At 48.9% G+C, this 24,369-nt stretch overlaps 2 protein-coding genes and 1 pseudogene across 9 annotated transcripts; 2 read left to right on the top strand and 1 right to left on the bottom strand.

The window, feature by feature from the left end:
- Nr1h3 (nuclear receptor subfamily 1 group H member 3) lies at nt 1–16,875 on the bottom strand. 5 transcript variants are annotated; one of them, XM_041637714.1, is made up of 10 exons: nt 16,856–16,875; nt 7,971–8,050; nt 7,118–7,300; nt 6,408–6,674; nt 5,766–5,974; nt 5,488–5,667; nt 5,211–5,310; nt 892–1,005; nt 598–692; nt 1–426 (listed from the first exon to the last, which is right to left on the bottom strand). In XM_041637714.1, the coding sequence occupies exons 2-10, from the start codon at nt 8,011–8,013 to the stop codon at nt 280–282; spliced, it is 1,338 nt and encodes a 445-aa protein (XP_041493648.1). In that variant the 5' UTR covers nt 8,014–8,050; nt 16,856–16,875; the 3' UTR covers nt 1–279. The 5 variants fall into 5 exon arrangements, with proteins under 5 accessions (XP_041493648.1, XP_041493647.1, XP_041493646.1 ...); XM_041637713.1 differs by lacking the exon at nt 16,856–16,875 and adding an exon at nt 9,259–9,361; XM_041637712.1 differs by lacking the exon at nt 16,856–16,875 and adding an exon at nt 9,190–9,336.
- On the top strand, nt 8,973–24,154 carry Acp2 (acid phosphatase 2, lysosomal). Of its 4 annotated transcripts, none has more exons than XM_041637709.1 (12): nt 8,973–9,027; nt 16,859–17,109; nt 17,665–17,760; nt 18,265–18,351; nt 19,336–19,488; nt 19,590–19,688; nt 19,768–19,857; nt 20,306–20,438; nt 21,173–21,255; nt 21,360–21,466; nt 21,563–21,738; nt 23,751–24,154. In XM_041637709.1, the coding sequence occupies exons 2-12, from the start codon at nt 16,897–16,899 to the stop codon at nt 23,831–23,833; spliced, it is 1,320 nt and encodes a 439-aa protein (XP_041493643.1). In that variant the 5' UTR covers nt 8,973–9,027; nt 16,859–16,896; the 3' UTR covers nt 23,834–24,154. The 4 variants fall into 4 exon arrangements, with proteins under 4 accessions (XP_041493643.1, XP_041493641.1, XP_041493642.1 ...); XM_041637707.1 differs by having other exon boundaries at nt 8,978–9,027; nt 23,668–24,154; XM_041637708.1 differs by lacking the exon at nt 8,973–9,027 and adding an exon at nt 9,436–9,537 and having other exon boundaries at nt 23,668–24,154.
- Nucleotides 14,442–14,537, top strand: LOC121437713 (annotated as a pseudogene).
- Nucleotides 24,155–24,369: the final 215 nt, after the last annotated feature.

Raw genomic sequence — 24,369 nt, forward strand, 5'->3', positions numbered from 1 at the left:
TAGAGGCAAGATGGGTAGGCCTGTGCAAAGTGGCCTACCTGGCTAGTTTATTTGGTTGGGTCAATAAGGTCTTCAGATGGTGCACAAAGTTAGTAGGTCCCCAACTGGCCAGCAGCCACAAAACACCCAACCCTCTGACTCTCCTTTAATGCCATGCAAGGATCTCCTTCTCCGGGCCCCCAGGAATGTTTGCCCATCTCAGTCTGCTCCACCTCTAGGAAGCAGTCAGTAAGCCTCCGTCATGTGGCCCACAACACAGAGGACATGGTGGAAGGACAGTCATTCGTGCACATCCCAGATCTCAGACAGCAGTGGGGGAAGTTTTTTGTCCTGCAGGCGAAGTGCAAACACTTGCTCTGAATGGACGCTGCTCAAAGTGCGGAGGCTCACCAATTTCATTAGCATCCGTGGGAACATCAGTCGGTCCTGAAAAAAAAAAAGAAAAGAAAGGAAGGAAAAATCTAGCTGTTGCTCTTCCCTAGAGAAGGTGAGATTGGCAGGGAACTGCCCCTGCTAGGTGTAGGCAGAAGTCTGAAAGAAAGTGGACATCAGAAAATGGGCCTGAAGAGCAGAAGGAAAGGCACTGGGAAGACTCACGTGGGGGTGGTTGATGGAGACATAGGCATGCAGGGCCTCCACATATGTGTGCTGCAGCCTCTCCACTTGGAGCTGGTCCTGCACGTTGGGCCGGTCTATAGGTCACCAACAAAGTTGAGGAGCAGGTCTGGCCAAGGTCTTGGTTCCATATCCCAAATCACAACTCCCAAATAGGGTCGTGTCCCATCCCACCCTACCTCTCACCCACAAGTAACCCAAGCAGGGTCCTCCACACCCATGCTTCCTGCCTCCTGGAGTTTCTTACTCAGTTTCCCTCTTGCCCCTCCTCCGCACCTGCAGAGAAGATGCTGATGGCGATGAGCAGAGCAAACTCCGCGTCGTTCAGCTGCAGCTCATTCATGGCTCTGGAGAACTCGAAGATGGGATTGATGAACTCCACCTGAAGCCCTGGGGGAGAAGAGGGGGGAGAATGTCCTCCAACTCAGTGGGGGAATGGCTAAAAAGCCGCTAAAAGCTCTCCAGGTTTCTGCTACTCAAGAACAAGCTTCTCAACTTCTCTGAGTCTCCTCTGAAATCCGAGTCAGTGCACTGGGATTGATAGCGCATGGATGTAATTACAGCACTTGAAAGACTGAGGCAAGAGGATTCCAAGTTTCAAGCTAGTTTGGATCACAGAGCAAGATCCTATCTCAAAACAAAACAAAACAGAAACGTGTTGTGATGGTGTGAAGGCTACTTGACCGTCGACTTGACAGACTCTGAAGTCACTTAGAGAAACCTCTGAACACATCTGTGAGGGACTGAATACAAAGAAAGCTGAGCACTTGCTTGTCTGTTTCTGCTTCCTGAGTGGATCCCCTGTGACTGTCTCCACCAGGGATTCTTAACTGTGGGGCGTGACCCCTTTGGGGCTAGCATATCAGATATTTACATTACGATTTATAACAGTAGCAAAATTACAGTTATGAAGTAGCAACAGAATAATCTTATGGTTGGGGTCCCCACGACATGAGGAGGTTTATTAAAGGGTCACAGCGTTGGGAAGGCTACACCATGACGAGCTACACCATCAAGCCAGGAGCCAACACAACCCTTCCTTCCTTTTAAAAAAAAAAAAAAGATTTATTTATGCATGAGTGCTCTATTTGCCCGAATGACAGAAGAGGGCATCAGACCCCATTACAGATGGCTGGGAGCCACCATGTGGGTGTTGGGAATTGAACTCAGGACCTCTGGATGAGCAGCCAGTGCTCTTAACTGCTACGCCATCTCTCCAGGTCCCAACTCTTGTCATGGAATTGGAAAAAAAAATAATGCAGATGGTTATATGATAAAGTGTACAGAAAGCTTAGCACAAAAATTGCTGAATCAAGCCGGGCGATGGTGGTGCATGCCTTTAATCCCAGCACTCGAGAGGCAGAGGCAGGTGGATCTCTGTGAGTTCGAGACCAGCCTGGTCTACAGAGCTAGTTCCAGGACAGGCTCCAAAGCCACAGAGAAACCCTGTCTCGAAAAAAAAAAAAAGTGCTGAATCAAACAGCAATGATATTATTAGGATTCTCAAGAATGTTTCTAGAGGGGCTGGAGAGATGGAGAGATGGCTCAGAGGTTAAGGATGCTGACTGTTCTTCCAGAGGTCCTGAGTTCAATTCCCAGCAACCACATGGTGGCTCACAACCATCTATAATGAGATCTGGTGCCCTCTTCTGGCGTGCAGGCACACATGGAGGCAGCACACTGTATTGTATACATAATAAATACATAAAAAAAAAGAATGTTTCTAGAAATAGAGGCGTCTCTTACTTTGCTTATAAAGTCCTTTTGGCTGGCAAATGGCCTTCTGTGGCTACCCGTGTCACAGCTGACACAGCGTGTCTTGGGTAGAATGCAGCACTGCAGCTGAGGGTGTGGACTGGGCTCCGAGACTGCCAGGATCCGACTCCCCTCAATCGACTACCTACTAGCTGGGTGACTTGAAGTAAGTTGCTTAACCTGTCTGCATCTTAGAGTCCCCGCCTGTAATCTGGAGATAATAAGATCTACCTTATAAGCTTCTTAGGATAGTAAATTAGAATAATAAATGCAGCATGTGTGATATCTACTATGTGTTCTTCTGTTTTGTTTTGCTTTTTAAGACAGGGTCTCTGTATAACAGCTCTGACTGTCCTGGAGCTCCCTCTGGAGCCCAGGCTGGCTCCCATTCACTCTGTAGCTGAGAATGACTTTGGCCTTCTGGTCTTAGGAGTGGTGCCATTATGGACATTCATTACTACAACCAGTGTATGTGGTCCTGGGAGCTGAATACAGGCCAACACTCTACCAACTGAACTTAGTTGACTTTTTTTTTTTTTCAAATGAGACAGGGCCTCTCTACATAGACTTTAGCTGTCTTGGAACTCACTATGTAGACCAGGCTGGCCTAGAACTCAGAGAGGTCTGCCTTTCTCTACCTCCTGAGTGCTAGGATAAAGGCACGTGCCTGGCTTCACCCTTGTTTTTTGTTTGGTTTGGTTTGGGTTTTGTTGCTGGTTGTTTTGTGACAGGTCTTATATAACCCCAGGCTAGCCATGGATGACCTTGAACTTGAACCCCTGTGCCTGTCCCTGGGAAAGTGTGCCAGTGCCCCTTTGTGCTCCTGTGGCAGCTGGAAGTGAACCTCAGGTGCTTCTTCTATGGATTTCCATCTTACTTCTTGGAACAGGCTCTCACTCACCCTGGAGCAAGCCATGTCATCTAGACTGACAGATCAGTGAGGCCTAAGCAGCCACCTGACTCTGCTGCTCCCCAGCGCAGGGCTTACAGATGTGCGCCACTTCTCCAGACCCTGGGCTTGAACACTGATCCTCATATCCGTCTCCCCATTTAAAACAATAACAACAAAACCCAACAACAATAAGCCAGTCTTCTTGCAGGGAAGACAATGAGCACACAACAGCCCCTGACTTCACATTGCTAGCGTCTCCACCACCCTGTGTTTTCTAGGCTTTCTTAGATTTCTTTTAACAACCATCTGCTCTCCTTTTCCATTTGGGGTTTGTTGATGAGTCACTTCTTATATTTTCACCCTGATGTATATCCAGAGTTGTGTGTTAATCTATTCAATAGGCCAGCTTCACTTTATAATGCATTTCTGGATAAAATTTTAAGCTCCAAAATATGCTAAAAAGTTCCCTCATACAAAGAAAAAAGAGAAGGTTCTAGAATTGAGCTGTGCTCTCATGAGGGTCTGCAAATGCTTGCTGGAGGAACCCCTCAAATAAAACCGGTTCACATCAGTGTGCCATGGTGTGCAACATATGGGAGTGGATGTGGGGGAGACTTGACAAAACAGAGCCTCGAGGAAGAAGCAGCAGGAGGCACACACACGCACACACACGCACACACACACATACACACGAGAGAGAGAGAGACAAGATAGACAAACCTTTAAAAAATGATTAAAAAGAGAAGAAAGAAAAAATAAAAAGAGCCTTCTGTTCCTTTTCCCAAGAACACACTGATAAAATGAGAAACTGAAAACATGGTGACACCAAAACTGCTTAAATAATGAAATCATATAAATTGGTGCAGATTCGGATAGCACAAGTCCATAAGTACTGAAGGAACAGGAAGGGCTCAGGAAAGAGTGTATTCTGACAGAGCCAAGGGTTAAGAAAGTCTAAGTTAGCAACCATTTGAGGGAAAGGTGTTTGGTAGAAAAGAGGGACAGGACTGGGTGTTAGGGCTGGATAGAGTCACCCATTGCCCAGTGAGGACCTAGACATTCAGACAACAAACTAAAAAGAAAAAAATACGCAATAGAGGGAGGCGACAGGGCCTTGGCCTCTGTAGTTAAGAGAGGCCTTTCCTAGAAGGCCCACACTGGGACAAGAGGTTCATTGGTTGGCCTGAGTCACCAGTTGCCAGTGGAAGCTTCCTGAACTCTGGCCTGGAACCCAGGATCTATCAGCCCTGAGAACAGTCAGAACGTTAGCAGTATTTCACAGTCTGCTCTCTCAGCTGCCAAATCTTCGGTCTCCTCTAGACTTCTGCCACCCTTTCCCAGCCTCTCTCCTCCAGACCTGCATCCCTTCCCATCTCCAGTTTCATAAATATCACCAAGAGCTGAATAAGGGAAACCCCCACTGCTTAGTCCTGAGCAGCATCAGGTCCCGGCACCAACGCAAACCAATTCTTAGAGAAAACACTGGATCTGATCCTATAGCTCCCCATTTTGCATATTTGTCCTGCTTCAAGGCGGGTTATTCAGCTCACCAGGAAGGGGGACAGAGAGAGTGAGGGTGAGTGAGTGAGCCTGCAAGATCCTTAAAGAGCGTTATCTGAAAAGGGTTTCTTGCCTTTAGTCTATTAAAAGGCCAAAATTCTCAAAAAAAAATTCTTAGGTACAGAATGTTGTTAAATAGTAAGCAGAAGCACAATGCAGACTTAAGTAGTTTCATTGGCAAAAACGAGAGTGAAGGCCGCTGCTCTGCCTTGCCTGGTCTCTCCATGAAGATGCTCGCATAACCTCCTCAGATGCGGCAGAGGACAGAGGTCTGTTTGGAGCAGTTGAAGTGACTGATCAACATTCCAAACTTCTCTCTTGGAAAAACAAGTGGTATAACCACCCAAACCTTAGGCTCTCTAATCACGACGGCCGTCTTAGCTCTCACCTGCTTTGGCAAAGTCTTCCCGGTTATAACTGAAATCCTTGAGGAAGGTGATGCTCTCACTCCCAGGGTTGTACCTCCGTGATGTCTCCAGAAGCATCACCTGCACACAAGCAGCAGCTTTCAAACAGGCACGAAGGGGCTGGTCTTGGTGTGTGGCCCTCGGAAGGAGGTTGACTCCCTTCCCTAAGGACTCAGACTCTCCAAGCTGGATACCTGGAGATCCCCTACAGATAACCCTACTCTGGTTTTCCCTTTATCCCATTCCCTTTCCAGCCACCTCAATCGCAGAGGTCTTCAGTAAGGCGATCTGGTCCTCCCTGCTGAGCTGCAGGAAGCCAGGAAGCTGTTTGGCAAAGTCAACAATCTCCTGCACAGACACGATGGCCAGCTCGGTAAAGTGGGCAAAGCGCTGTTGCCGGGCTTCCCGGCTCTGAGGGTCAGGTGCGATGGGCCAAGGCTACCCAGGGTGGGCAAGGGAGGAAAAGTTAAACTGCTGTGAGTCGGAAGTTAGCTGCTGCTGCAGGCCCAGCCACCTCTCCCCAGGTCATCAAGTACCGTTACTCGAAGTCGGTCAGAAAAGGAGCGTCTGTTACACTGCTGCTGCGCGGCAACCAGCTTCTCAATCATGCCCAGTTGCTCCGGGCTGAGCTGGGGGAGGACTTGGGGAGCTGAGGAAACCCTTGGGGACACTGATGTGGTTTGAGCCTGTTCCTCTTCTTGCCGCTTCAGTTTCTTCAAGCGGATCTGCTCTTCTGACAAGACACCTAAAGACAGGGCCAGATGTGAGGCAGGAAGAGGAACAAGGGTGAATAAGAGGCAGAGATGGGGTAGAGGGGATGGGTGGTTTGATGCTCTAGAAACAAGATGTGTGTAAAAGCAAGGGCATTTTTTTTTCTTTCGTTCTTTCTTTCTTCTTTTGTTGTTATTGTTTTTCTTTTGTTTTTCAAGACAGGGTCTCGCTGTGAAGCTCTAGGCTATCCTGAAACTCACAGTGTAAACCAGGCTGGCCTTGAACTCACAGAGATCCACCTCTGCTTCCCTAGTGCTGGGACTAAAAGTGTGTGCCACTATGCCAGGTTAAGGGAGTACTAATCTACACTCAGGAGACCCCTGCAGGAGTGAGCATCTGTCTGCCTCCACAACAGGGCATCAATATTTTCCCATCAGTTCTTCCCAGTTCCTGCTCTGGGCACTTACACTCCTCCCTCATGCCAGCCTGGAGGCATTTGCGAAGCCGACACTCCTGGCATTTCCGTCGCATGTAGGTGTCCATGGGGCAGTGGCCACCGCTGTGGCAAACATAGTGGGCTCCCTTGATGACACTGCGGCGGAAGAATCCTTTGCAGCCCTCGCAGCTCAGCACATTGTAGTGGAAGCCAGACGCCTTGTCCCCACACACGCTGCACAGCTCATTCCCCAGCATTTTGGGGGCTGGCCCCTTTTTTCGCTTTTGCGGACGAAGCTCTAGATACAGACAGACAAAATGCTCAATGTGCATGTCCTCCTCCCTCCCCACCTCTCAGATTCACAATATGTAGCTTAGGTGGGCTTTGAACTTTTGAACTCCTGGGCTCAACTCTTGCCTCAACCTCCAGAGTAGTTGGAATTACTGGGGCATGCCATAGTATTGTAACATTTGCCGTCCTTTACCAAGGACCACTATGCCTTGTATGAGCTCTTTGTAAGTATTGACCCTGAAGACAATCATAAGGGTTAATTTCAAATCACAAAGAAATTGAAGCTGAAAATTCAGAAATGCCTGAGACAGACAAAATCCACACCAAAGTCAGCCAGGACGAGCTTTTGGACTTAACTGTGACACTAGAAGGCAAAGGCCCCCAGAGTTCCTCCCCCCCCCCCCCAGGTCTAGAGAGCTCCTACCTTTTCCGAATCTGGGTGCTTCTTACCTGTAGGCTCTGGAAAAGCTTCTGTCCTGGGGAGCAGGGCTGTGGGCTCTGCTGCCTCCAACCCCATTCTGAAGGCACTTTCAGCAGATTGGGGCATCCTAGCTTCCTCCCTGAGGACGCAGCTCTTGCCCCCCTGGTCTTTTGCATCTTGGGTTTCTGCCTTCCACAACTCTGTCGCAGAATCTGAGCCCAAAAGAGGCACAAGGGAGTAAGAGTGGGTTCATGTTCCATCTAGACTCCTTCCCCAAGTATCTTGGCTGGGAAGCTATAAACTTCACTCTACCCTTAGAAAGCAGCCAGACTAGCTGGGAGCTGTGGTGCACAACTTTAATCTCTGGGAGGCAGAGGCAGGTGGACCTGAGTTTAAAGCCAGTCTGGTCTACACAGTGAGTACCAGGACTGCCACGCTACACAACGATGTCTCAAAAAAAATAACAAACAAAAATGAAGGCACCCAAGCCCCAGCTCATGTTTTCAGATTCCGGGATTTTGTGGAATCGAGGACTAGTCAGTTGCAGCTCTTTGCACATCAAGATCTTAAATGTAGATGCTAGCTCTTGTTCCCTTGGGAGTGGTAGAGAGCATCCATTTCATAGATCAGACAGGACTTCCACAGCTAGAACCAAGCATTAGCCGTGTCAGCACTACCAAGAAGGAAGCCCAGATCGAGGACTTCATGGGGCTTTCAGCAAACAAGCACCAGAACTGTGGCAAAGGGTCTGAGCAGAGGCAGCAACACTAATAGATAGAGCTTGTGCTTCTCAGAAGTGAAGGGACTGATGCCTGAGGTGTCAGCCTCAGAGAGGAGGCAGAGGCCTGGGCTCAGGGAGAAGGTTTGCATAAAGCAGCTTACCAGGACAAACATCAGGCTCTGGAGCCTCCAGCCACAAGGACATCTCTTCCCGGAGCCCTGGACATTACCAAGACACTGTCCTGCAGGAATGAACCAGGTTATACTTGCAGAAGTAGGCCTCGGCTCCCTCTGTGCTCCCTTTTATCTCCTCAGATTACCCACTGACATTCGCTTGTCGTGTACTGGCCTGGAAGCCTTCTGTGTTAGATCCCTATGAACTCAGTTCTGGATTCTGAATGCAGCACTTCTGCAGGTTACTCAAAGGTCTGCCGCTGATCTGCCTCTAGGTTGGCAGGACCACTCTGCCTTCCTTCCTTCCTTTCTTTGTTTTTCAAGACAGTTTTTCTGTGTAGCCTTGGCTGTCCTGGAACTAGCTCTGCAGACCAGGCTGGCCTCAAACTCAGAAATCCAACTGCCTCTGCCTCCCCAGTGCTGGGATTAAAGGTGTGTGCCACCACCACTCAGCTTGTCAGGGCTATTCTTAGATCCAGTTTAAAGCTAAGGAAACTAAAGTTAAAAGAGATTAAGGTAACTGTCTATAGCCACCCAGGTGGAGGTGGTAGAGGAAGAGCAGAATCCTGACTTCTCTGCACCCACCTCCTTCTAACAGCATAGCCAGCCAAAGTTAACAGACCGGACCCAAGCTCACTCTGAGTCCCTGCCATTTCTGAAGTCCCAGCGTAAAGTTCTCGTCCCAAGAATCTCCCCAGTACCTCCTCTCCCAGAACCCTTCCAGTTCTTATGATACCCAGTAAAACTCTATCCCTGCCCGGAACTTCTGTTGGCAGTACTCCACACTTCGCCCCAGAGATCCTTCCCTAAGAAAATTTTCCCATCCCACCCCTCTCCAACCCAGAAGCAAGGACAGAGAGAGCCCCCGGGTCACTGTCCAGGAGCCAACCAGACGAGTCTCCCGGCCACCAGACTTTCAGGCTGCTTAGTCTCTGGAGCCCCCTTGCTGGAGAAGAGGGCGTTGCAGTACCCGGTCCTCGAGGCCGCAGCGGGCAGCCAGTGACCAGAGCTGAGGACACGGGGACCAGCAGGGAGAAGCAGTAAAGTAAGAAAGGCTGAGAGAGGGCACTGTCAAAGGGTCCTTCCTTCCAGCAACCGGGAGCCCTTAGCCTTCTTAGGCCCCCGCCCGCCCACGAGGTAGTTTCCCCACCAGCCTAACTCCTCCCCAGCCGGCCACCCCCTTAGCCGGCGCCACCTTGTCCCCTACCCTCTAACAAGACTGTCGCGTTTCCCCCTCAAACCGGGCCAGTTTCATCTCTCTCCTTCCTCTCCTCACCGGAGGCTCTTTGCTGGTACAGAAGGGCAGCTCTCAGACACCCCTACCCTAATCCCAGCAGCCTCCAGAGTCAGCGTTCCCTCCCCCTCCCCCCATAGACACCTCGCGGAGCAAAGGTCCCGGCACGGCCCGGAATTGCGACACCAAGGCCCAGCCTGTGTTCCCAGCCTCCCTCCTCCCCTGCCTCTGGGAAGGCGCCAAGCTCTCCCCACTAGCCCCAGGACGGAGCCAAGCGGGTAGAACTTCGAGGGTGAAGACAGGCAGGTGCTGGGCCTTCCAGTGAGTTTGAGTGTGTGTGCCCTTGGGGGGGGGGGGGGGGTAGAGAAGGGAAGAGGCCTGGAAAGGGAGGCCTGGGAGAGGAGCAGATGCTAGCTAGCAACCCAAGGGCCCCACCCAGTGTAGATCTCAGAAGATAAGCAAGCCGCCTATCTAGGGAGCAGTCCCATGTGGGGTGGTGTCCTGAGCCACACAGAATCTACAGCCATAGCCATAGCTTTCCTGCAGCCTGGGACAGAAGATTCAGCCCTGAAGGAACACTTCACGTTTCATTGATTTACTCTCCCAAGATTAAGCAGCTGGCTTAGAGAGGAAGCACAGTACTGTCTTTCTGTTTGTTAAATGATAAGTAAAGAAGCAAACAAGTCCCACTTCTATTCCATACTTATTAGCTTGAGTTAATTTCAACTCAGCATAGTCATTTCTGATTGGGTCTGGGTTCAAACCTCAGTGCTAGGGCCCCACTCAGGGTAGGAAAGCACTCCTTGGCTGAGCTTTGCCCCCATTCACTTGTATGATCTTGAGTGAGCAAGTTAGTGTCTCTGAGTGGGGATGATGATGATGATGATAATAATAATAATAATAATAATAATAGCCGGGCGGTGGTGGTGCACGCCTTTAATCCCAGCACTCGGGAGGCAGAGACAGGCGGATCTCTGTGAGTTCGAGACCAGCCTGGTCTACAGAGCTAGTTCCAGGACAGGCTCTAAAGCCACAGAGAAACCCTGTCTCGAAAAAAAAAAAAATAATAATAATGATAATAAATGTTTTGCCACATAAGATCAATGTGAGAATAAGAACCAGCACAGTGTGTCAGGGGACGGGTGGGGCTGCCATTTCCCTCCCAGTTCCTTTAGAAGTTTGTCTTCCCATCACCTGGAGCCTATGCAGTCAACCCTTTGAATCTTTGTTTCCATATGCAACCTCCTCCCTATCTCTTTGGTTTCTGACAGCAACCCCTAGAAGGAAGTAGACAGGGTAAATGACTCCATTTTACAGTATGCACTGATGTTCTCTTGAGAGCTTGCCAAAGACCACACAGTTAGTGGCCAAGCTGAGGTCAGAATCCAGATGTCCTTTCTCCGGGCCCGCAGATCTTTTCTTCCTGTGTTCAAATCTAGAGCATTCTCGGCTCTGAGAAAAGTTCTGAAATGGAAGAAGCCAAGGCTGGTGGGCTGCAGGGCTGGTGGGCTGGTGGGCTGGTGGGCTGCAGGGCTGGTGGGCTGGTGGGCTGGTGGGCTGGTGGGCTGCAGGGCTGGTGGGCTGCAGGGCTGGTGGGCTGGTGGGCTGCAGGGCTGGTGGTCAGCAGGGCTGGTGGTCAGCAGGGCTGGTGGTCAGCAGGACTGGTGGGCTGCAGGGCTGGTGGGCTACAGATCTCTGTAGATGCTTCAATTCAGATGTGAGAAGCAGGAGTTGAGGTTACTGCTGGCTATTCACCTCCTGCCCCATTCCCAGTTTCCTGCTCATAGGCTCTTCCTGTTTTGCTGTGAACTCTAGTTCCCAGGGGTCCACATTAAAGCATAGGACAGGGGCCAAACAAGCAGCCAGTGGGACCAAAACAGAGACGGGGCAGGAGGGAAGAAAACAGAGGAAACAGGAGAGTGAACTGGTTGTGGGGGTGGGGCAGAAGGAACAGGATGGGGGAAGGACGAGAAAACTGAAGTAGAAAGGGGCTTGGTGAAGATGAGAGGAAGCACAGGCTGAGCCAAGGGAACAGGCAGAGACTGGGAACTCGTGAGGGAAGACGGCAGTCTGCGGGGGTGTTGCAAAATCTGCCCATGTATTCATTTCTCACATTCAGAAAAAGCCCCTCTGGCAGCCCCCATCTTCAGTTCTGCCTCTGGCTTTTGCTCTTGTTCCTTCTCATCACAAGGTCACCCCTCACAGGCCTCCACCCTGGTCTGGACACTTATGAATCATGTGCAAAAGGCTCTCCACTCTCTGTTCCTTTCCCTATTTTCACAAGGACCTGTCATCCAAGGACAGCAGCGCAGAGATTAGGACTGCTCAGCACCCACCAGGTATCCAGATAGCTCTCTACCTTGCCCGAGTTCCAGCCTAGTAGCACACTTAGAGATGTCCCTGATATATCTCATTTCAAGGAACTTGAGATGTTACATTGGTCTGAAGCTCTGTGATATATTTTCTTTTTTCTTTTCTTTCTTTCTTTCTTTTTTTTTTTTTTGGTTTTTCGAGACAGGGTTTCTCTGTGGCTTTGGAGCCTGTTTTGGAACTAGCTCTTGTAGACCAGGCTGGTCTCAAACTCACAGAGATCCACCTGCCTCTGCCTCCCGAGTGCTGGGATTAAAGGCGTGGGTCACTGCCGCCCGGCTTGTGATATATTTTCTAGGGGTTAAAAAACAGTGTCTCTCATTCATTCCTAATTCTACGCCTTCCCCTGACTGTCTAGCCACTTTTCCAGGGTGCTTCCCAGGCCCCAGGAAGACACATACACAAGTCCAATTTGGAGCTCACTAACCCAGGCTAGAGGTAGATCTGAACAAGCAGGTTCCTCCCCAAGCCAGGGAGCAGCACAGCTCAGTTTCCTGAAGAAGAGGCAGTTTTGCCAGTACCTCACCACCACAGTTACCCATCCCTTCAGGTTACAGGTGGTGGAGGAGCTTGGCATAAAGAGAAGGGAGAGGGGAAAAATGGGGAAAGCTACAACCTGTTGATGGTATCTCCACAGACTTTCCAGTGACTGCCCATTGCCCCAAGTTAGGGCAAGCAATCAAGTGATCAGCAGCTAGAAACACACATGTCCTACTTCACTGGCCTACCCTCATGACACAGTCCCATCCACCCACAGTGCTACGGCCAAGGCATCCCAGTCCTATGGGCCTTTCCTATGTTTTCTTGACTCACATAGGAAGCAACATCCCTGGGAACATCCTTTTTTTTTAATTATTTATTTGTAGTGCATTGGTGTTTTGCCCACATGTATGTCTGTGTGAGGGTGTTGGATCCCCTGGAACTGGAATTGCAGACAGCTGTGAGCTGCAATGTGGGTGCTAGGAATTGAACTCAGGTCCTCTGGAAGAGCAGTCAATGCTCTTAACCATTCAGCCATCTCTCCAGCCCCATCCTTGAGGACTCTTACAAGTGACATCTCTGATTCCTCCACCCCAAACTTCCAGAGGTGGCTTCTCAGCCTAGAAATAGCAGCATCCACGAGCCCTAGTCAAACAGACCAGTAAATAACCCCTCAAAGGCAATCTTTTCCACTAAGCAGGCCATAAAGTATGGTTTGCAGAGGTGGGCTGGGGCAGTTACTGGATCCTTCTTTCAGTGCTCTAGATGAGTAGAAAGAAAGGGAGCCATCTTCCAGAGTGCTGGGAACCCACTCATGCTGGCTAACTTCTGTCCAAACTGCTAATCACAAAACAAAGAAGACTAGGAACCCCTGTTTCCTAACTCTGTATGTTCAGACAAGATATAGATCACAAAGAAGAAAAGTAATATTGATTTAGGCTTTTCTTCATAATATTCTGTATGTGTTATCATTTCATGTTGTTGTTGTTTTTTTTTTTTTTTTTTTTTTTTTGTTTTTGGTGTTTTGAGACAGGGGGTTTCTATGTACCTTTAGAGCCTGTCCTGGAACTAGCTCTTGTAGACCAGGTTGACATTCAGCTCACAGAGATCCACCTGCCTCTGCCTCCTGAGTGCTGGGATTAAAGGTGTGCGCCACCACTGCCCGGCTATTGCATGTATTCTTACGGTAAATCTTAGGAGGTCATTAACAAGTTATAAATATCAGAAACTGAATACAGGGAAAACTGATTCAAAAGCTCATACTCCTAGTGGAGAATGCTCACCAGTTAAGAGCCCTTGCTGCTCCTACAGAAGACCGTGTTCAGTTCCCTGTACCCATGTTGAGTGACTCACAACCACATGTAAGCATAAGGGATTTTCTTTTTTTTTTTTTTTAAAGATTTATTTATTTATTAAGTATACAGTGTTCTGTCTGTATGCATTCCTGCAGGCCAGAAGAGGGCACCAGATCTCATTACAGATGGCTGTGAGCCACCATGTGGTTGCTGGGAATTGAACTCAGGACCTTTGGAAGAGCAGGCAGTGCTCTTAACCACTGAGCCATCTCTCCAGCCCAGCATAAGGGATTTTCATTCTACTTTGGTGAGCTAAAGATTTACATTCTGAAAGCACAATGCCCTGGATAATTTTTCAGAGTAAACATTATACTAATTTTTTTTTTTTTTTTTTTGGTTTTTCGAGACAGGGTTTCTCTGTGGCTTTGGAGTCTGTCCTGGAACTGGCTCTTGTAGACCAGGCTGGTCTCAAACTCACAGAGATCCACCTGCCTCTGCCTCCTGAGTGCTGGGATTAAAGGTGTGTGCCACCATCGCCCAGTTTACAGTAAAATTTTTTGTTTGTGTTTTGAAACAGGGTCTCCTGTAGCCTAGCCTGGCCTTGAACTTGCTATGTAACTGAAGCTGTCCTTAAATTTATCTTCCTGCTTTAATCTGCCCTGTGCTGGGATACTAAATAAAATAGTCTTAAAACAACTCCATGACATGTATGTGGAGGGGCATGCCTATAACACCAGCACATGAGAAGCAGTGGCAGTAGACCTACAAAATAATATGCACTGGTCAGTTAGCCATGCTTTGATCCCACTTATGTAACAGGTTTTCTTTGGGAAAATCTCAAGCTAGTTTGGGGCTACCATATATAGTTTAACAATGCAGTTTGAGCTGGGCAGTGGTGCACGCTTTTAATCCCAGCACTCGGGAGGCAGAGGCAGGCGGATCTCTGTGAGTTTGAGACTAGCCTGGTCTACAAGAGCTAGTACCAGGACAGGCTTCAAAACCACAGAGAAACCCTGTCTCAAAAAAACCAAAAAAAAAAAAAATGCAGTTTGAAGAGCTTAGAAGAAACTGTCCATTACAGTGTTCTTTGTAGCATATACTAAAATTGGAACAATACAGAGGGATTTGCATAGTCCCTACACAAAGATGACAAGAAAATTCCTTATTTTCCTTTTTCAAGACAGGGTTTCTCTGTGTTGTCCTGGCTGTCCTAGAACTATGCCAGCCTGGCCTGGAGCTCAGCAACCCACCTGTCTCTGCCTCCTCAGTGCTGGAATTAAAACATGTGCCACCACAGCCCAGGGTATTTTATATTAAGGGGGTGGGCTGGTGAGATGGCTCAACATGGAAGGGCACTTGCTGTCAAGCCTGACTACCCACATTGTGGGGGAGCATGGACTTCTGGGAGTTCTCACTGATCTCTACACATGCAACATACTCATAGACATTAAAAAAAAAATGGACAAGCCGGGCGGTGGTGGTGCACGCCTTTAATCCCAGCACTCGGGAGGCAGAGGCAGGCGGATCTCTGTGAGTTCGAGGCCAGCCTGGTCTACAAGAGCTAGTTCCAGGACAGGAACCAAAAGCTACGGAGAAACCCTGTCTCAAAAATCCAAAAAAAAAAAAAAAAAAAAAGGACAACTAATTATATACCAGTCAGAAGTCAGAACACTTACATTTCTAGGTGTGACAACATATGCTTTGGACATTTGGAGGTAAGGCAGGTCAGAGCTAGCCTAGGCCATATAGCGAGATCCTAATTCTATCTGAAAGAAAGGGAGGGAGAGAGGGCAAGAAGACTGCTTGGCTGGGCCATGCACACTTGCAATGCCAGTGCACAGCAGGCCGTGTCAGAGGGTCTGAGAACCTGTATCAAAAGACAAATCACAACAAAATCAAGCAAGTTTGAATTCTCTTAACTGTGTGAGCTTAGGCAAATCACTTCTCTCTGGGTTGGCATCCTTATCTTATAAACCTATGGAGGATCTTTGTGAATCATGTGAGGTTATATGCAAAATTGTATTCTATGTTCATGTTTGGTCACTTTTTCCGGGGAAAAGAGCTGATTTTTCATATGACTTATAAGGGAACCTGTGGTTAAGAAAGTTAAAAACTAGCTGGGTGTGGCTGTGCACGCCTTTAATCCCAGCACTCTGGAGGCAGAGACGGGTAGATCTTTGCATTCACGGCCAGCCTGATCTAGAGTGGGTTCCAGGACAGTCAGGACAACACAGAGAAACCCTGCTTCGAAAAACAAAAACAACAAAACAAACAAAAGGCTGGAGGGATGGCTTAGTTGTTAAGAGAACTGGTTGCTCTTTTGGCCTGCGAGGGCACTGCACGCATCTCACAGGTACACAGGCAGGCAAAACGCCCATACACAGAAAGGTTTCTTTGTTGTTTCTCTGTGTAGCCCTGGCTGTCCTGGAACTCACTCTGTAGACCAGGCTAGCCTCAAATTCAGAATTCTGCCTGCCTCTGCCCTCATGAGTGCCGGGACTAAAGAGGAGCACCACCACCGCCTAGCTAGGGTTTGGGGCTTTTTGTGTTTTTGTTTTGTTCTTTAGTTAAAAACTAGTTTTCAAGCCCTGTTATTCTACTTCCTCAGTCTTTGTCAAGTGGAAGTAAAGTTTAGGCACAAATTTATCTGGAGTCCGGGGACAGTAACAGTTCTCTCAGACTTGGCAGATATACTGAGGTGGGCTTGCTTACAGTCGGAAGAACTGCATCAAAAGCATACCACGGGCCTAAGATCTGACCTGAAACTGTCATTAATAGTTTGGAGTCACAAAATCTGGAAGCCAGACTGGCTACCTGCCCCTAAATTCTTAAGGCTAATGTCTGACTCTCACTCTGTGGGAAATCCAGTTACATACCTGAATCAAACTAAAGCCCCAGCTGTCTGAAATTCCTCCCATGGGAATTCAGTGCAGTGGGTCTGGGAAATCTGAACAACCTATACAACTCAACTCCCCTTAGAGGAAACATGATGTTTTGAGCCTAATTTAATTTAGAAATGGACAAAGACAGGGAAGGCTGCAACTGGGGAGTGAGAGGGAAACTAAAGGTTTGTGCAGGAAATGATGGTAGACTAGACCGGGCCATTCTCAGGGAGTCCAAAGGGTTGTTTACATGCAGTGCCCTGCACCCCAAACAAGGCCACTTAGGGAAACAGCCAGAGCCAAGACTCAAACCACACACAGAAGACAGGCACAGAAAGTGAGGCTCTATACTTCCCCACACCTCGCCCCAATTCTGCACCAGCTGAGGCTCCGGGATCACTCTCAGAAGCTTTCGAGGAAGGCGCTCGCTCCCCAGGTTAAGACCACGCCCAGAGCAAGCACCAGCCCGGTAGTGAAAGAGATAAGCTTGACCTAGGGCATTTACAAGAAAAAGGGGGGGTCCTTAAGCCTTTTCAGTTCGAAATATCAAGCTACATTCCCCAGCTAGTCCATCACCGCCGATCGTAACCCACAAATTCCGCCTTCACCCACCAGACACACACGCGCGGGTGCGCGCACAAAGATGGCGAAGAATGCACTTCCGGCAAGTGTCCTTACGAATGCATCCGGGCGTCTGCAGCAGGTACCGCCCAAGGCGTTCCGGCCCCTTTGCTGCACAGCCAACAACGGTGATGGCGGGCAGACAGTCTGGTTGGAGCCAGGCAGCTCTTCTCCAGTTTCTTCTTGGCATGTGCCTAACGGTGATGCCACCTACCCAGGCCCGGAGTCTGCGCTTTGTTACCTTGGTAATGGGTGACTGAGTCACCGACGGGTTCTCCAAAGCTGAAAGGGTAAAGGGCGGCTATGCTAGTAGAAGGAGGGGTAGAGCTTGTGCTCTGGGGTCGGGGTCCTCACTTCAAGGAGAAAGAAAGAACTGATTTAGGAAGCAGTTGGCCTGTGGTGGATTGCCAGACTGGATTCAGAATTGATTTGGAGCCCTAGGCCATTTTGCAGAACGGGGCGACCAAGTAATGTTGGGGTATATTCTTCCCGGGGATGATTTTTCCCAAGATGGGAATGTAATCAAAAGGTGGAGAGTCACCCATACAGACGACTTCGAAGATCTTTGCTTTCCCAGTCACTGCCGCCTCCTCCTCCAGAATGCATTGCTTGCACTACCTGTGCTTCTGACTTTGCATGGTTTTGTTAGGAACCTCCTGAACTCGGGTTCTTTTTTCGTTACTTAGCGGAAAGGCTTCCAAGAGGGAGTGAGATTTGCTTTCCTACATGGGCAGAGGTGGGCCCTGTCCTTAGCCAGAAGACCCTTCTGACCTGTAGACAAACCATTGTTTTTAACCCAGCTCTATCGACATGGAGATCGGTCACCAGTGAAGACATATCCCAAGGACCCCTATCAGGAAGAGAAATGGCCCCAGGGTTTTGGTCAGTTAACCAAGGTGGGTCAGAGGCCAGAAACTTAGCCTCCCTAAACTGCTAGTTTTCCACATGGGTTCTTATGGACCAGATGTCTGTTTTACTGTTGTTTTGTTTTTGGGTTTTGGAAGTCAAACCCAGGCCCTTGTCTACGCTAAGTACACTGAACTATTTCTCTGGGTATCATCAGATTTAAAAAAAAAAAAGATTTATTGTGTATATGGTGTTCTGTATGCCTGCAGGCCAGAGGAGGGCATCAGGTCTCATTATAGATGGCTGTGAGCCACCATGTGGTTGCTGGAATTGAACTCAGGACCTCTGGAAGAGCAGACAGTGCTCTTAACCTCTGAGCCATCTCTCTAGCCCCTATGACCAGATTTCTTAACAATACTCTGTGCCCGGGACAATATCATTCACAAGTGACCACTTAACTTCGCTCCTTGCCAAGGGAAGAATGCTTAAATGTCATAGGACCTGTGAGCCATTCCTTCCTTCTGGACTCCCTTAACCCTCAGGTTTGCCCACAGGAGGGGATGCTGCAGCACTGGGAGCTAGGCCAGGCTCTGAGGCAGCGCTACCATGGCTTTCTGAACACCACTTACCACCGACAAGAGGTAAGACTGGGAACTTGATTGGCAGGAGGAATGGGATTTTTGAATTATTTTCTGACCTTAGAAAATCCAAGGCTAGGCACTCTAGATTTCCTCTTGAAATTTTGGTCCATGGACAAAAATTTAAGAACTGTCTAGAATACTGCTCTGGAGTCTGAATTGTCTCTGGGAAGAGACAAAACTGGCCAAGGGTCCAACTCTGGCATAGGCAGGGTCTGTAGCCATTGTTACATATATAGTAAGACCCTGTCTCAGGTTTGGGGTGGGGGGGGCAAATGTGTACCATTATGCCCAACAAGGACTTTTTTCTTTTTCAGAGTCAAGTTTGATATTTATTTAGTGGGTAATGGAAGGGAGGGGAAGAAGGGTGAAAGGAGATAGAGGGAGGGAGGGAGGGAGGGAGGGAGAGAGAGAGAGAGAGAGAGAGAAAGAAAGAGAGAAAGAAAGAGAGAAAGAGAGAATGGGGAAGGGAGAAATGGGGAAAAGGGAGAGACAGAAGCTGCCTCTTCAAGAGAGAGAGACACAGAAAGGCAGGGCTCTGGTCATGATGGGAGACAAGCCAGGTATTAAAATCTCTCAGGAGGGCTGGAGAGATAGCCTAGAGGTTAAGAGCATTGCCTGCTCTTCCAGAAGTCTTGAGTTCAATTCCCAGCAACCACATGGTGGCTCACAACCATCTGTAATGAGATCTGGTGCCTGCAGGTAGAACACTGTATACACAATAAATCAAATCTCTCAGACATACCAAATGAGTGCTTTGGATGAAGAGGAAGGAGGGTTTGAACTAGAGCCATTCCCACAGACTGGTGATAGCTCATAGCTCAGTGTTTGGGGCCTTGGGGAACAGGGAGGATCCAGATAGGCTGTGTATGCATGGTAAGTTTAAAATGTGCTGAGTAACCATCCAGAACAGGTTTCCCCTGGGGCTCCAGTGAGAAGCCAGAGTACTTCTGCACACAAAGAGAGATCTGTGTTGCCAATTTACAGGTTTATGTGCGAAGCACTGACTTTGACCGTACTCTCATGAGTGCTGAGGCCAACCTGGCTGGACTCTTCCCTCCCAATGAAGTGCAACGTTTCAACCCCAACATTTCATGGCAGCCCATCCCTGTTCACACTGTGCCCATCACTGAAGACAGGGTAAGACCAGCCAGGAGTGAGAGGACTGGAGTAGAGAAGGGACAACTATGATCGCGGCCTACTGATCCAGGCTTCTCTGCCTATTTCTCTTTAATTTGCAGCTGCTAAAGTTTCCGTTGGGTCCATGTCCCCACTATGAGCAGCTGCAGAATGAGACTCGGCAGACTCTAGAGTATAAGAATATGAGTATTCAGAATGCAGTAAGTGGGGGCTGAGGTGTAAGTCATCAGACTGCGCTTTACTCAGAACAGTACTGATCTCCTGATCCATTTTTCCTAGCAATTTCTGGACATGGTGGCCAATGAGACAGGGCTTATGAACCTGACCCTAGAGACCATCTGGAATGTGTATGACACACTCTTTTGTGAGGTGAGCTGACCAGGGTGCCTGTTGGGCTTACTCTTCTCTCCTCAGCAGGTCCAGATCTCTAGGGCAATAATAGAGCACATTGCTTGGCTACTGCCATCCCCACTGGGAAGGCCCAGCAAGCCAGTGCTTATGTAACCTGGGAACTTCCCTCCTGGGTAAAAAGAACCTCAGAGTGGGAAATGGTTTACTAGTTGTCAGCACTCTGTATCCTTCTCCATCTCGAACTCAGTACTGTGAGATTTCTTTCTGCTGAGTCTGCTCTTCATGCTCGAGCTCCCTTTCCAATGCCCTGCTGTCTGCCATGTTTGCAATAGCCCCTCTTCCTCACCTCTGCTCTCCTCTTCCTCCCTCACACACACAGGCACCTTCCCCACCTGGGGAAGAAAGCCACCCCTGGAGAGGCTCTGGCCTAGGCCTAGGGAGCTAACCTGCCCGCTGCGATACACAGCAAACACATGGGCTGCTCCTGCCGCCCTGGGCCTCACCCCAAACCGTGCAACGTCTGAGCCAGCTAAAGGACTTCAGCTTCCTCTTCCTCTTCGGGATCCACGAGCAAGTACAGAAGGCCCGACTTCAGGGTGGTAAGTGACACAAAACAGCATGTCACTACCCTCCCCAAAACTCCAGCATTAAAAACCTACTGTGGGAGCTTCTCACACACTATTCTGCCTAAGACAGTTCTCTGCTCTTTTAAAAACAAATCTCCCCTCTGCTATCTCTGCTAGTCACCCAAATCTCCTGGTTCTCTACTATTCAGCCTGAGTTACAGGTCTCACTATGTAGCTCCAGCCAGGCCAGCCCCAAACCACAGAGATTCACCTGTCTCTGCCTTCTGATTCCTGGGATTAAAGGTGTGCCAGCACATCTGGCCTGCCATGCCAGAAGACCCTTTCTCTTTCCTAACTGCAAGCCTCCCTCCAGAGACCTGCTAAAGGCCCTTGGAGAAAAGGCCGAGGGCAACGCATGTGTCAGTTGCTTCATTTAAGCATTCAAGGGTATGCATTCTCAAACCTTTGACAATGCAGTCATTTTCAGAACCTGCATACAGCAGTCGCCCTGACATGCCCACCATCTCAGGTGCTGTGAAGCATTCATACTGTTAAAGCAGTCATGATCAGGGCCTCCTAGCTCAAGTTTTTGCACCTGAGTTTAAGTACTAATAACCTGCTTTATCTGTGTCCCAGGTAGACTTGACAGTTCTTAGTAGTGGGCGGTGCAGAGTTCCCTGGGTTGGTGACTAGACTTTTAGCAGATGGTCAGAAAAGCGGATCAGTGACAGTTCAGGACACCGACACTTGGGATTTCTCTTCTTCAGGAGTTCTGCTGGCTCAGATACTGAAGAACCTGACACTCATGGCAACCACCTCTCAATTCCCTAAGCTTCTGGTTTACTCTGCGGTAAGCTCCAAATCCCTAACACTTTGGAGTCCAACCAGGAATTGGGTATTTTCCCGATTCCATTCCTGGGAGGCAGAGGAGCAAACAGCCCTTCTCCCTTACAGCATGATACTACCCTTGTTGCTTTGCAAATGGCACTGAATGTCTACAATGGGAGACAAGCTCCCTACGCTTCCTGCCACATGTTTGAACTGTATCAGGAAGATGATGGGTAAGTGGAACTACCAGGGTGTTCCCTGAAGGCAGCCCAGAGACTCCATCCTGGGCATGGTGAGCATCCCCCATCTTGCCTCCTGTTAACTCTCAGGAATTTCTCAGTTGAGATGTACTTTCGGAATGACAGTAAGAAGGCACCCTGGCCTCTGATCCTGCCTGGCTGCCCTCACCGCTGCCCACTGCAGGACTTCCTTCGCCTCACAGAGCCTGTCATACCCAAGGACTGGCAGAAGGAGTGCCAGCTCATAAGTGACACTGCAGATACAGGTGAGCTGCCACCTGCTTCTGTGCTAATGTCCTGGGCCAGCCGTCTTCCGCCCTTCCCTGGAGAGCCTCTTCAACCCTAGTACTGTTTTTATATACTCTCCCCGTTCCTCACCCTCCTTGTCCTGCCTCATCTACCAGTTTACCTGCTTGTATAAGCTAGTGGTCAAGTCCAGCCTCCACTTAGACTGTGTTGGTCTCTTCTCCCCTTCATCGGGAATATGCCCCCCTCTCTACTGGATCACTCCCATTGCAAAGCGTAACAGACTTCTGAGACTCACTTTCTCTCTGTGATCCCTCTGGGTAAAAATCTTCAAAGAGTTGCCTACATTCTGGCTTTACTTCCTCAGACTGACTTGAAACAGTGGTGTCACCTTTTACTGTGATGACCGATTTAGTCAGCTTCTCTCCTTCCTTAAATGTTTTCTGAGTGCTGCAGACGCGGCTCAGTGGCAGAAGCCATGGCTAATATTTTTGAAACCCTGGAGTCATTCCCTACCCAGCACTGCAAAACAGTAACATTTCCATGACTTCTGGTCTTCACTTTAACTTCCTTCATGGTTTTCTCTTCACTGAACAATGAATGGCCTGAGGCTTGTCCCTAGCTCTTTTCCTATCTATCCTGACTCCTAAGACCACATGGCTCCCCTACCTCATCTCCATAGTAAGTTAAGTTCTACTTGTGTGGTATGACTTACAGATTTATGGCTGCTGCTGACTTGAGGCCTCTTCTTTACATGGGTTGAATGAGGCAGCTAAGTTGTCTAAAACAGCGTCTCTTCCCCTGGGATCTACTTGTTCATCTTATAGTCCTCAATTTAATAGATGCCACGGTAGTCCCATAGCTGCACAATCTAACACTGGGTATTCTCTTCCTCGTACTCCACCACCCAGTCCCACAGATTCTGTCTGCTTGGCTTCTTGGACACTGAGCTCTCGCCTCTGCAGTCTAACGCTATCAGTTCTTGCCTGGATTGCTCAAAAGCCTAATGTTCATTCTGGGTCTATTCTTGTCTCTACCAGTCTCAACACAGCAGAGTTAATTTCTTAAAATATATAAATTGAGGCTAGAGGTGTAGCTCAGTTGGTGGAAAGAGCACTTGCCTAGCACACAGGGAAGAAACGGTGAGTTCAGTCCCCAGCACTGGGTGGAATTAATTCCAGCACTAAGGTGGAAGGAGGATTTAAAGTTCAAGGTCATCCTATGCCTATAGCCAGTTCCAGACACCTGGGCTATGTAAGATCATGGCTTTTTTTTTTTTTTAATTTTATGTGTATGTGTATACTAATCACACACCAAACCCAAGTTCTCCACCATGACCACCCAGCCTGCACTTGGCCTGGTTGTCTCCTGTTTCCTAGTGCCCCTTGCTTACTCTGCTCCAGTGATATTTTCTTGTTGAATCCAGAACCCCAATCCTACTTCAGTATCAGGCCCTTTTGTACTTGCTTGTGTACCTATGCCCCCACCCCGTGGCACTCTATTCTCAGATCTGTTTCACTTGTTTGTTTTTTCCGAGACAGGGTTTCTCTGTAGCTTTGGAGCCTCTCCTGGAACTAGCTCTTGTAGACCAGGCTGGCCTCGAACTCACAGAGCTCTGCCTGCCTCTGCCTCCCAAGTGCTGGGATTAAAGGTGTGTGCCACTACCGCCTGGCCTGTTTTACTTCTTGACTCCAGGTCTCCGCTCCTGTTTCCTCAGTGATTTCTTTTCTGAGGAACTTACCTTGCTCATACAACATCACTAATGTGTCATTACCAGAATGTGAACGCCATAAGAGCAGACTGTCTTGACCACCTTTGTAGGACCTGGCATGGGGTAGTGCTCTATGTTTGTATTTTGTCCAGACAGGACCTGGCATGGGGTAGTGCTCTGTGTCTGTATTTGTCTGGTGAATACTAATGTTACCTTTCTTTTTCCCTCCCCTGCCCAGAGGTGATTGTGGCCTTGGCTGTCTGTGGCTCCATCCTCTTCCTTCTAATAGTGTTGCTCCTCACTGTCCTCTTCCGGATGCAGGCTCAGCCTCCTGGCTACCACCATGTTGCAGACAGGGAAGACCATGCTTGACAACCACTCAGTCCCCTTCCTCTGCTTCCTAGGGGAGGTGAGCTGATCCCAGCGCTTAGCCTCCCTGATTACCTAAGCCCAGATGAATGAGTGAGGCTCTCCTGGGCTGTGAACCTGTGACTCACCATCTACACGCCTGGTGTTTACCATGCGCTGTGCTGGACACTGGCTGTGAACCTGTGACTCACCATCTACACACCTGGTGTTTACCATGCGCTGTGCTGGACACTGGCTCTCTCCAGATGGGATCTGTCTCTCCTATACTCCCTAAGGACCTGAGATACAGACTAGGATTCAGTTTCCACTCAGGACCTGGGATACAAAAACAAAACAAAACTGAAGCCGGTGCTTGACCTGCCTTGCTCTTTGTCTTCTAGCCCACACCTTTGGAAAATGGCATAGAGGACATTGTCCCTTGGTACTTTTTTTTAGAGGCAAAAACTGCAAATCACTGGGAGTGTAAAATGTGGCTGTCAAGGAACTGGGTCATCCAACAGTGGAGTTTCCATGTGGCTGAGGCTACTGTTAGTGTCGACCCTTGGCTTGAGCAGGGTCTCAGGCAGGTCTG

The sequence above is a fragment of the Microtus oregoni genome, unplaced genomic scaffold (assembly GCF_018167655.1).
Source record: "Microtus oregoni isolate MIOR12 unplaced genomic scaffold, Mior012 000053F_ref0000044, whole genome shotgun sequence".
In the NCBI taxonomy this organism is placed as follows: Eukaryota; Metazoa; Chordata; class Mammalia; order Rodentia; family Cricetidae; genus Microtus; species Microtus oregoni.